The following is a 12,190-nucleotide window of genomic DNA, read 5'->3' as shown; positions in this document are numbered from 1 at the left end:
CAGTTCATATTTTCAGTTTTTCGCTGAGTAGAGTCTGTTGTATTATTTTGCATGATTGCGCTACATTATCTATGATGTTGAATCTTCTAGTCCAAGAAGTATTCTTTTCTTTTAGATTGCATCAACATATATAGCAGTGATTCGTTTTTTAATATTTTTTTTTTACCAATAAACCAATACAAACAACATTTTTTTCTTGTACAACACACTATTTGCAGCTTATTTCGTTTATGATTTATTTTAAAAATAAAGAAGACAGAGGTACATGATACCAGTACAAGATAGAAAAAGAAAGTGAGATTTGTTGCAATGATCTTCATGAAATTATTTTTCCCTGATGTCCTTTTCGTTGTTTTTATTAATCAAATAAGTACGAATAATACCGTAAGTAAATTTTTGGCATAATTTTTGCTTTTCTTTCTTTTACAAATATGTGTTGTAATCAATAGATCATCTTACGTATCACCCATTGTTCGTAATCAATTTTTTAATAAGAATATTACGATAGTTATATTTCTAAACAAATATGTCTCGAAGAGATAATATCCAAGGAAAACATCATATTAGCAAAGATAACAAAAAAATAAGCAGTATGATAGTGTACAAATTTAAGAATTACATCGATTATATCTCTAACGTGCTTTGTGACGATTCTGATATACCAGGAATGCTCGATTTGTGATACGTATAATAAGTGACGTGATTTATTTTATAAATTTTGTTACAATATATATTTTTGTAAATAGTTTTTAATATAAAATTTATTGATTAATTACAATTTTTGTAATTAATTTTTTTTAAATTTTAATAATTTAATTAAAAAAAAAAAGAGAATTAATTGATTAAGAAAAAAAAATGTGTATACATGCTTATACTTATTTAATTAAAAACAGATGTGTGTGAGCAACCATTGCTATATTGTCTTCGCAAAACTTGGTCATTCCTGGCATATATATTCTACTGATTTAAGAACTAAAACTAAATCAGTTATTAAATTTAGCTAGTTAAAAATAGTTCAAATTTTACGATAGTTATTCCTGCGTATATGATTATAATTCCTATGTCCGATTTACAGTATGTTCATACAACTGCGGAAAATGACTAATGAATCGTGATCTTTTATTTCGAAAAAATATATCGAATGCATGTATGAAAAACAAAAAAAAGGAAATGTAAAATCGTGATTTGCTTATTACTTTGATATAATTGCAAAATATTAGTACTCTACTTAGTAGAGTACAATATCAATTAGCGAGTTAATTTCCTTTTTACCTAATTCTTGTATAATATTTTTGCAGTTAGTGTAAATGTGCAAATACGAAAGAGATTTCTATCAAATTCGCTTTTTAAACTGTTTGTTTTATAAATTGTAATTAATAAAATAATTTATGAGTTTGTAATTTTATTGTATTTTTTATTTAAATGAAATATTAGCGTATATTTTTATGTATTTTTTCACAAGGAAGCTTTATAAAAATACCGTTAATAATAATAATAATAATAATAATAATAATAATAATAATAATAATAGTAATAATAATAATAATAGTAATAATTACAATAATTATGATAAAGTCTGGATATTCTTAATAAAATTATACAGATTAATTTTAAAGGGTTGTTAAAAAATTTACTAGCGCATTCAACACATCAAAACTAAGACAAAAGTCCTAATGAAAATTCTAAAAGTTCAAAATTAATATACCGAATCATTACTAATAGTTAATTTTTAAGTCTATTATAGAACATACGTGACCTATACTTTTCCGTAGTCATTACTAATTTAGAACTTTTTTCTTAATTGCGATGCACATATGCTTGTGAATTTGTAGATGCCCCTGTTAAATCATCCTGTATTATAAAATTCAATCTTATTTCAAGTTTTTCTCTCAATGCACAGAAATATGAAATTTGTTATGAAATAATGAAGTAGAAATTATAAACACTTTCGAAAATTACATGCAGAATTGGACAAAGTAAATGTATTAACAATCGTAACGGAAATATATATATATATAAATACATATATATATATGACTTATAATACTTACTGTGATCACTTCGCCTTTTAGATAAAATTTATTTATGACTATGCATAATATAGCACGTATATAAATTGAGTTTACTTTAAAAAATTTAAATAGATTTAATTTTGTAATGAAAGCAACCGATTAATAATATAATAATGTTAAATATATACACACACATAGACATACTATTGTAGATAATATACATCATAGTATCATTGAATGCTCTGAATTACATAATCTATGACTATAAATTACTGTTGCATGCAAGGTAATATAATTTGTGTACTATATCTATAAAATAAAGCTTATATTTAGTCAACTTATTTTTACTGGAGTTGGCTTGTTCACTCCCAAAAATATATTGCACTTTTTGAATATTTATTTAATATATTACAATTGATATTTCTTCATAAAAATAAGCTTATATTTATTCAGTAAAGTAATGAAAATAAGTGTCGCTAAATTATAATGTCACTTATTTTAAAAATTCTAAATTGTTATTACTATCAGTGTGCTTCCATTTACCACCTATTACCAAGATGGTCACGGTTACCAGTAAACAAAGTATTAAACCGTGTTTGTACACTTTCTTCGGGTTTGCCATTTGCATTTTTTTCATCCTCCTTCTGCAATCCGCATACTAGTGCATTAACTTCATTACGTATTACGTCTACTGCTAATGACATAAAAATAATTTTTATACATTAAACTTGATTGAGAAAGAAGTGATAATTTATGTTCACTTCTTTTTTAATTTTTTATGAAATCTTGTACAAGATATAAATCTATTTTACCTAATCGTAAATGCATTTCATCTATTTCTGAAAAATTTAGTTTGGATAACTCCTCTCTAAAAGTTCTTGTTATTTTTCTTCTAATATAATCCTCTTCTATTTCCTGTTTTGTTCTTGGTACTCTGAATCGAATACAACAGCATAATCCAATAATTATGCTAAGTAAAATAGATAAAATTATTCCTGCTAAATGCCAAACGCGAAATCCTGCTAAGGTTTCATCCTCAAGCCATCCTTCGACACCTCTTTCGACGCAGTCACCTGGTCTTATAGCAATTTCATTTGCAGAGCATGGTGAAATACTGGACGATGATAATAAAACTGATTCTACAGTGGTTTGATTAATCTCCATTTTCATAAATTCTATAAGTTTAGAATTAAAATATGTAAGTCATATTAATTGCAGTTATCATTTGAAAATATTTAAGTCAGATATTTGAATTATTTGACATATATACCTTTAATGAAACTATAATCTTTAATAGATATTTGTTTGATTTTTATATGCAAGTTTATTTTGGACGATCCTGTACAAGAGTATCGGTGGATTTGCAAGGTGTTATGTATATGTATATATGTGTGACTACATGTGTGTATCGACAGGAGTGTTTACACATAGAAGTTAGCGAAGTTAAATGATGTTTACATTCGCGTTTGTAAGAGCCGTCGGGCCTTACGAGACACCGATACGTATATACCGGGTGAATTGAAAAATACGATGACCGTAACTTTGTCGAGTAGACTAAAATACTCACGGTGTCTGTGCGTAAGGCACTCACGAAACTTAAGTGTATGATGAGATTGTTTTTTGAGTAATAGGGATGAGTTGGTTATTAAGATGAGTAAAGATTAACTTGAATGACAGCTGGAAAAAACTGAATGTTTACGAACTTGAATGACCGTATGAGAAAACTTTATTCGCACGTGTATGTATCAAAATAGAATGATCTAACGGCCACGCGGTTTGTTTCATTGATAAGCGAGATTGCTCGTTATTGATTTGTTTATCGATTTTTCGAGTTGCATCTTTGACAAGTTTTATACATTCATTTGTCCGGTGAATCACGCGATTTTAACGTGAGCGAGGAAGAGTAAATACGATGATCAGGCAAGTGTGAACGGGAATTTTAAACAATATTATTAAAATATGTGTTGTAATGTGTGTGTCTGTGTATACATTTCATTTATAAATAATTATTTTTGTAATTTTCTATATATATATATATATATATATAGGATACTTTTGTACACATGCTATATGATGTATTCACTTTGAAAGAATGCTTATGACTGAAGCATTAAGAGCAATACAATGTTACTTTATATTAGTGTTAGATGAAAGGGTGTGGTTATTAATGAATACCTTTATTTGGCACTCCCTATTTTACACCCTATGTATTTTTTTTTTTATCTTATATTCTTTTAGAAATCAATACTAAAGAAAGAAGTCTATTTAAAAAAATTAATGGAAACATAAGAAGAAGATTCAGAAATGCATTTAAAATTATATTCAAAATTAATATGTATATATATATATATAACACTTTTTGTTTATTATATAATAAGTTGTTATGAAATAATAACTAAAGCTAGACAATAAAAATAATTATTTATTAAAAAACAATATTGCAATTTTAATGATAATGGCATCTGCTATTATTATTTAACAATATTTATTAATTGTAAGTAAAGTAATCTTATCATTCCATTCGATTTTTTTCAATGTCTTTTGTAAAGTGCAGTCAAATTGTTAGATAAATTAATTTTTTGTTTTAAATAATTATAGTAACATATACTACATAAATGAACTTTTAATAGACAAGACGACATATTTGAAAAGCCGCATAAATTTGTTTTAAATCAATCATTCTAAATTTCATTGATTAATTTTATGACTTATAATGATCTGCGCAATATTTTATCAACTATGAAAATATTGCAATAAATAGCATTACATAAGTAGTATATCTTTTATAGATTTTTCAACTTAATAAAAATTTGTTTAAAAAAAATTATAAGTAAAGTGTATAGATATAAATTTAATAAAAAATTTGAAATAATTTATCAATATATTTTCAGAATTATAAACATATGCTTAAAATATCTTTCACTGTTTTAAAAAAATTACAATTGATATTACACATGAAGAACTTTTGGTTTACTAATTTCATAAGACAGTAATCAAGTTTTTGTCAATAAACCATGTGATGTTTACCAAAAAAATGAAGAATTGTCAGCGAAATTATGAGATAAATAAAACATTTCGTTTATCTCGCGCTTAGAACTGTTTCAGTACTGTTAACTTTTATACGAACTCATTCTTTCCTTATAAATGTCCGACCACTGTAAAATATGTAAAACATAAATATCTTATAACTTTAAAAATATAATATAATATAATATATAAACACAATTATTAGATACTCACGTAATTGTTTTCTTTTCAGTACTTTTTGTTTGAGATCTTGCGCGATTGAGTACTTTTAGAAAATCTGTAGTTTTAGTACGCATACGTGAATGAATATAAACTTTACTACACTTAATGTGATAATGTAAGTAATTTCTGAACATGTGTATTAAATCAATAGTATTGTTACGTGCTTCTCTGTTCGTATGTCGGGGAAATAATACTGAAAACAAATAAATTATAAAAATGTAAAATATCTTATATAATAATTTCAAATCATGTTTCGTTTAAAAAGTATTATATTTACCAAATGTAATATATCCAATGCAATCTCCTACCGCTGCTTCTGAATCTTGTAGTTCTAATGGGGGTTCTCGATGATTAAATAAAACTTGTGGTGCTGTATGGCTAGCACGTCTACCTTCTTTTAACTCTTGTAGAAATAATTTCCCAATAACCATGTCATCTTCGTCCTTAAATATAGTACTGAATACTACAGTAACTCTATCGCTTTTAGCTTCCACATACCTTGAATCAAGGAAGACACATTGCCAAAGAAAAAGTTATATTTATCTTACTTTAATTCTTTGCACACTGAGCGCTTTAATTAAATTAACATTGAAGAATAAAATTAATAAAAAAACTCACATAGTTTCCTGATCTCTATACTGAATAACTGCTCTCTTTTGAACTTGCGTACCAGGAGAATCATAGTATTCTTCCTGAAAATCAAAATATTTTTCAAATACGCTTGCAAAGCAATGCCTTTTTAACAGACCAACTTTCTTCACTAAAGCTTCCCAATCTTCTGGTAAATTTTCCAAATCTATCAAAACTGACACATTATAACCTAAAAGCATATAGAAAGTATGAAAGATTAAAATATAACTGTCGATATTTTCAATCTCGCTTTTCGCTTTTTTTCTTCCATACAAAATGAAAGATATAATATAAAAAATTGTTACCACTTTCTGGAGCAATAAGATGAGGACCGTATTCACGTTTCAGTAATTCATCCGCTCCATGTTCTTGCAGTTGTTTATAAAATTTAAGTAAAATACTAATCTGTAAAAAGATTTGTTCATAAATTGAGATTAATGATAGATTTATCGTAAATTTACGCATATGCACATATATGTATGTAATATACGTTAAAAAAAATATAGTTTGAAGTTTTAAAGTATAAATAATTAATGCATACATATTTATCTAATATATAAATAATAAACTTTAATTCATAAATAAAATCTAACATTAACTTACTCTAATTTTTGACTTGTCACCACTTAAATTTGAAATATGGAATAAAACACCATCAAAATCTGCTATAACCACATCCGTTGATTCTGGTTTATGTCTGCAATAAAATAATAATATAATATCTTATTACGTATTATAAATTTTAACATTATATATTGAAAGAAACAATGAAATAATTGATATATAGACTTATAATTGAAGAAAAATAATGATTTTCTTTATGGTCTTTGTTCTATTTTTTATAATATTATAATCTTCTCTTTATATTAGATATTTGAAAGTTTTTGATTAATATTAAAACACATTTACGTATTAACTAACGTGTAATAAACCAATAAATGTCAAAACATAAAGTTATATTACTATTACCTTTAATTCAAAATTAGTTAATTCGGTGTAATCAGATATTTAATGGATATTCCACTATTTCAATATTTGTGAATAATAATCAAATAAATGTGATGAATAGTAACGTGGACACCGCCCTAATTCATAATCTTTCACAAAGCTCTTACAATTGTACTACAAAATACTTAAAGTTAAATGAACAAAACATTGTACTTACCCTGATAAGGCATTTTTTATTTTATTTGTTAATGTTTCTTCTAGTATCCTGTTATGTATCTCAAGCAAAATCATTATAGTATTTTATTCTAAATAATTACAATATTATAGTACAATAATTAACAATTATCTACTGACTGATTTAACCATGTATACCGATTCATATATACGGCTCTGCCTAATTCTAATCTCCACTTTGACCACAGATTACACATAATAGATTGGTATGTCGTCTCTGTTATATGGTAAGTAAACGATTATTGCAACATTGGAAATCGGATTGTATGTTTATCGCCATTTTGACATTTGAAAAGAATTGAAAAAGAAACTTTTTCAATCAATCCACTAACTACCATCCACTAACACTACCAAATCAATCCACTATTTCTATACGGTAATTGTACATTTTCAAAAATAATGTTAATATAGTATCTTACTATTTAATAATTAAAATGTTAAACTTGTTCCCTCGATCCAATTTTAGCACTAGGGGCGCTGGTATTTCTTTATCAATTTTGTGTCAAGTTTTACCTCTAGATAGATAGTAACCCTTTCTTCTTTATAAAAGTGTAAGAAAATTATACAAGTATTGTCCAACAAATCTTTGAAAAAAATATTTTTACCTATAATGCATTAATATGCATCACTCATATTACAGACAGGGATTTTTTGCTCACAAACGGAGAGTAGATACTTGTACATATAGAATGAACCAGATAAATATAAAGTTTTATTTAAAAAGAAAACTGAGATGATCTCGAAATTTTATCAAAAAAGTAATTATGAAAACAAAACTATTTTTACTTTTATGTCCATTGAAATAGTTTAAGTTATATTGAGAAATATTTTCATGCATTCAGAAGAAATTTTAGGAATGGTCTTTATGGACTGTGATCCAAGACCACGTTCAATCAAAGCATCCTCTTCGTAGTATAAAAAATAAAAATAGTTTAAAAATTAAACTAATAATATTTGTTTTAAGTGTAACAAGTTTATATGCAATAAACGAACTCTAGTGTTAACTATAAACAAGATGTAAATAGCTTTATTATTATTTACAATCGTTAATTTAAAAAAATGTACGAAACATTAGGAGAAATAATACATCGATGTATACTGATAAATTGTAAAGTATATTACTAAAGTAAACTTGTCAATTATAAATTCGATGAATTTCCCACAGTAGTCTGTATTAAGGTATTATTATCTTTATCATTTACTTTTGATTCCCATAAACTATTCCTTATAAATCTTTGTGCTGCATTTTTATTTATGCGTGGCATAAGGGTCTTCTTATCTTCAATTTGTTTAGCACGTAGCATCGACCTTTTTAATCTATCATTTTCATTTTTAATTTGATGTTTCGATGGATCAATACCTATAAATAAGAAAGACATTTTATATAATATATAGAATAGAATAAAAAATTTTAATTATACAAGGAATATCTAAATGAATGATACAATCGTTTAATAGAGAATCCTCTGCTAGTAAAGTAAAAATACAATAAATATTTTCAAATAAACAATGCATGGAAATGTTGAATCAGTTTATGATTCACTATTATGTATATTTCAACAGAGATATTACTTTAAACAATTTCTTCATTAATGTAATGTTATATTAATATTAATAATATCGATAAATGTATTATCCATACATTAACATTTTTTATTTACATGTAAAATCATTTCTTTGTATAATTATAAGTTATATAATTACATACAAAATCTGAACACAGTTAAACATTTACCTTTAGTACGTAAATACATCCAAAACATGCTATTAAGACTATAAGACATTAATAAATTGTATTTTATTTTGTCACTATTAGAAAGTTTATCATATATATCAGGATCATTAATAAGATCAAGTTTCTCTTCGAATTTTAAGGTTGCTTCATGAAATTGTTTTAACCTCCAAATGAGCTCCTCATCGTGTGATAAATCCTCATAATCAACATCCATTCTTGTTCTTAAATATTACTGGATTTCAAAAACAATATTTCACTTTAATTATCAAGCTAAGACATAAGAAATATTTATTTCACGTTTATTGAAATTTATTATACGATTTCTTCTGCCAATTTGTAATCGTAACAAATAAAATTATTGTTCTACTCTCTTTTTAATAGCGCCATATTGAAAACTGAATTTGTAAACATTAAGCCTCATTTCTATGAATACAAAGATTTGATAATATTTTTACACCTTCCTAATTTGATAGAAAAATATTGTATATTATAATTATTTGTGATATATAAATTTTAGAAAAATATCACAATAATATATAATATTAAAACTTTGCAAGAAATATGTATTCAGTCAAAGGACAATCTTGATGAAATGTAATCTATGGTTAAATAACCTTAGCAACAGAATGACTTAACTAGTTCAATTGTAAAGTTTTTTATCATGGATTTTTAAAAATATATATATATCTTTTTACTTAATCACTTGCGTATATAAAGAATTAATGTCACATATTTGAGATAACTTTCTAAGACTTGACGTTAATTTTTCATTTGAATATAATTGATAAAACACACAATAGCTTTCTTTAAATAAACATAGCGATAAATAAATGAAAAGGTACGATAACTTTAAATTTTGCTTCAATGAGAAAAAGAAATAATATGATTTATTTAAATTTTTTCAGATAAGCTTCAATAATTTATTTTTTGTAGAATTGTTTATTCATTTCATATAAATAATGGATGAACATTTACGTCGTTATGTAAATATGTTAAATGAAAATGAAATTACTATTCGGAATAATGCTGGATGTGTACTTTCAAGACTCTGTGAAAAGATTTTAAATTTTCCTGATGAAGAAACTTATCGTATAATTCATCTCAGTGATTCGAACATCACAGAAAAATTACTTCCAGCAAGCGGTGCCATGGAATGCTTATTCGAAATAGGTTTTACAGAGGTATAGAAAGACATAATGAGAAATACAGAAAGATATAAATAAACATAAGTTTAGAACTAACTTATATATTTTATTATAAATGAAAAAAACAGGATGGTGATCGTCTTAGTCTTCCAAAGACTGCATCGCTCACGAAACTGAAAACTTTACAAAAGTTACTATCTTCAATTGTTTTATCGAAATCAAATACTTCAAATTTAAATCAGAAGCATACAATTGAAGAATCAACAAAATCATCTATAAGATTATCTGATGAAGAAAAATTTTTTAACACAATTACCGAACAGTTTCATAATGTTATGCGATACGAAGATTGTAATTTACAAGAGAAAGCAAGAAAAGTAATACCAATCGCGCAATTAGAAATCAAAACGATGGAAAGATTAAGGAAATTCCAAAAGTAGAGATATTGTTTTTCTTTATTCCTCTTTTTATAATTATTTCTACATATATATATTATTTTTTCACAGAAACATAAAACATGCTATACTTGATAAAGAAATGAAGTCAGATTCAGCTTTAAAAGAAGATTTAGTAAATTCAATAGATTTATTTTTAATGGAACTTCTGCACTGGTTCAAATATGATTTTTTTCAATGGGTTGATAGTCCATTATGTACAACTTGTTCTACAGAATGTTCGTTTGAATATATAATACCTTCTTCAGATCCAAAATGTTCCCGTATAGAAGCTCATAGGTATTCATTTAAATAATTATTATGTATATTTGAAAATATATCCTATTATATATTAATTGACATTTATTATGCTTAGATGTAATATTTGCAAAACAGTAGTGAAATTTCCACGATATAGCGATCCAGAAATATTGTTAACTACTAGATCTGGGCGTTGCGGAGAGTGGGCAAATGTATTCACACTTCTATGTCGTACGCTAAATTATGATGCAAGACTTGTATATGATGTGACAGATCATCTATGGACAGAAGTATGTACAAAAATATATATATGTATAGATGTAAAATTTACACAATTCTATAACTATCCTTAGTAATTTCTCATTCTTTCATAGATATGGTCTGTTACTGAAAATAGATGGATACATATAGATCCATGTGAAAATGTAATAGATCAGCCATTAATGTATGAACGTGGCTGGAATAAAAAATTAAGTTACATAATAGCTTATTCACGAGACGAAGTTCAAGATGTTACTTGGCGTTATACGCGAAAACAAAATAATGTAATGGCAAAGAGAAGAAAGTGTTCAGAAGAAAATTTATTAAATTTAATTCAATCTTTAAATGAAAAACGTCAAAATTCTGTAGGTTACAGTATAGCACGTAAACAATACGTTATTAAAAGACGCCTCCGAGAGCTTGTAGGAATGCTCAATTATCCAAACATTCCAAATGAATACGATAATAATATTTATAACGAAAGAACAACAGGTTCTTATGCATGGAGAATGGCTCGAGGAGAAGCAAGCCAGGTACAGAGAAATATTTTATCACATTTGAATTCATATTAATTATCATCATTTACTTTTCTTTCAACTTTCTTTTCCACTTTTGGTTTCATTCAAGCACAATGTAGACAAAAGTTATACGTGGGATATTTCCAAAAATGGCAAATCATTCATTCTTCAATATTTTATTGTTAAAAATATATACAAAGTCATACATTCTGATGACCATATCCTAGAACAGAAATATGATTGGCGAGAGGGAGTAAGTTCTGTTGAGGGTGGAATTTTTCATAAAGTAGAAAATGATTGGAAGATGGCATATTTAACTCGTTCAGCGGGTGCTGAATATGGATACCTAAAATGGTCGTTTGAAGTTCGTAATCCAAACTTATATGTAAATACATTAAATTTACAAGCCAAAACAACAGTTTTTCAAAATGCAAAAATTGTTTGGGAAGTGGAAGGTATTTTTCCTTCTATAAAGAAAAAAAATACTTCTGTAATTATTCCTATTTCTACGCCCAATGATTTTACTACGGAAAAGTTAAAAGGAGCAAAACAGTTAAATATTACGGTAAAACTTTCTGGTGGGGAGGGTAGTATTGCTTGGCAACATGCTCAATTATTTAGAGAAAGTTTAAATAATACTGAAGAACCATCTATGATCATTGTTATTAAACTTGGTGATCACATTAATTAGTGTTTATATATAAAGTTAATATAAATATTAATTATAATATAAATATTTGTGATTTTATACATAAAATAGGTG

General features: G+C 26.0%; 4 protein-coding genes across 5 annotated transcripts; 1 reads left to right on the top strand and 3 right to left on the bottom strand.

The window, feature by feature from the left end:
* Window positions 1-1,568: 1,568 nt before the first annotated feature.
* On the bottom strand, window positions 1,569-3,349 carry LOC106785853 (transmembrane inner ear expressed protein). 2 transcript variants are annotated; one of them, XM_014746635.1, is made up of 3 exons: window positions 3,283-3,349; window positions 2,825-3,187; window positions 1,569-2,706 (listed from the first exon to the last, which is right to left on the bottom strand). In XM_014746635.1, exons 2-3 carry the CDS (start codon window positions 3,180-3,182, stop codon window positions 2,552-2,554), a joined length of 513 nt encoding a protein of 170 aa, XP_014602121.1. In that variant the 5' UTR covers window positions 3,183-3,187; window positions 3,283-3,349; the 3' UTR covers window positions 1,569-2,551. The 2 variants fall into 2 exon arrangements, with proteins under 2 accessions (XP_014602121.1, XP_014602122.1); XM_014746636.1 differs by having other exon boundaries at window positions 1,569-2,703; window positions 2,825-3,340.
* A 1,525-nt stretch (window positions 3,350-4,874) lies between these two features.
* On the bottom strand, window positions 4,875-7,254 carry LOC106785788 (probable actin-related protein 2/3 complex subunit 2). The gene is made up of 7 exons (XM_014746515.1): window positions 7,057-7,254; window positions 6,495-6,588; window positions 6,197-6,296; window positions 5,880-6,081; window positions 5,539-5,759; window positions 5,253-5,454; window positions 4,875-5,167 (listed from the first exon to the last, which is right to left on the bottom strand). The coding sequence occupies exons 1-7, from the start codon at window positions 7,128-7,130 to the stop codon at window positions 5,140-5,142; spliced, it is 921 nt and encodes a 306-aa protein (XP_014602001.1). The 5' UTR covers window positions 7,131-7,254; the 3' UTR covers window positions 4,875-5,139.
* Window positions 7,255-8,073: 819 nt separating this feature from the next.
* Window positions 8,074-9,205, bottom strand: LOC106785792 (nuclear nucleic acid-binding protein C1D-like). The gene is made up of 2 exons (XM_014746519.1): window positions 8,809-9,205; window positions 8,074-8,433 (listed from the first exon to the last, which is right to left on the bottom strand). The coding sequence occupies exons 1-2, from the start codon at window positions 9,020-9,022 to the stop codon at window positions 8,213-8,215; spliced, it is 435 nt and encodes a 144-aa protein (XP_014602005.1). The 5' UTR covers window positions 9,023-9,205; the 3' UTR covers window positions 8,074-8,212.
* A 512-nt stretch (window positions 9,206-9,717) lies between these two features.
* LOC106785852 (peptide-N(4)-(N-acetyl-beta-glucosaminyl)asparagine amidase) lies at window positions 9,718-12,171 on the top strand. Its single transcript, XM_014746634.1, has 6 exons — window positions 9,718-9,989; window positions 10,082-10,389; window positions 10,460-10,687; window positions 10,764-10,938; window positions 11,023-11,442; window positions 11,537-12,171. Exons 1-6 carry the CDS (start codon window positions 9,768-9,770, stop codon window positions 12,116-12,118), a joined length of 1,935 nt encoding a protein of 644 aa, XP_014602120.1. The 5' UTR covers window positions 9,718-9,767; the 3' UTR covers window positions 12,119-12,171.
* The last annotated feature ends 19 nt before the right edge of the window (window positions 12,172-12,190 follow it).

The sequence above is a fragment of the Polistes canadensis genome, unplaced genomic scaffold, assembly GCF_001313835.1.
Source record: "Polistes canadensis isolate GaletaPanama2010 unplaced genomic scaffold, ASM131383v1 scaffold_57, whole genome shotgun sequence".
In the NCBI taxonomy this organism is placed as follows: domain Eukaryota; kingdom Metazoa; phylum Arthropoda; class Insecta; order Hymenoptera; family Vespidae; genus Polistes; species Polistes canadensis.
This window is presented reverse-complemented; position numbering and strand designations above follow the sequence as displayed.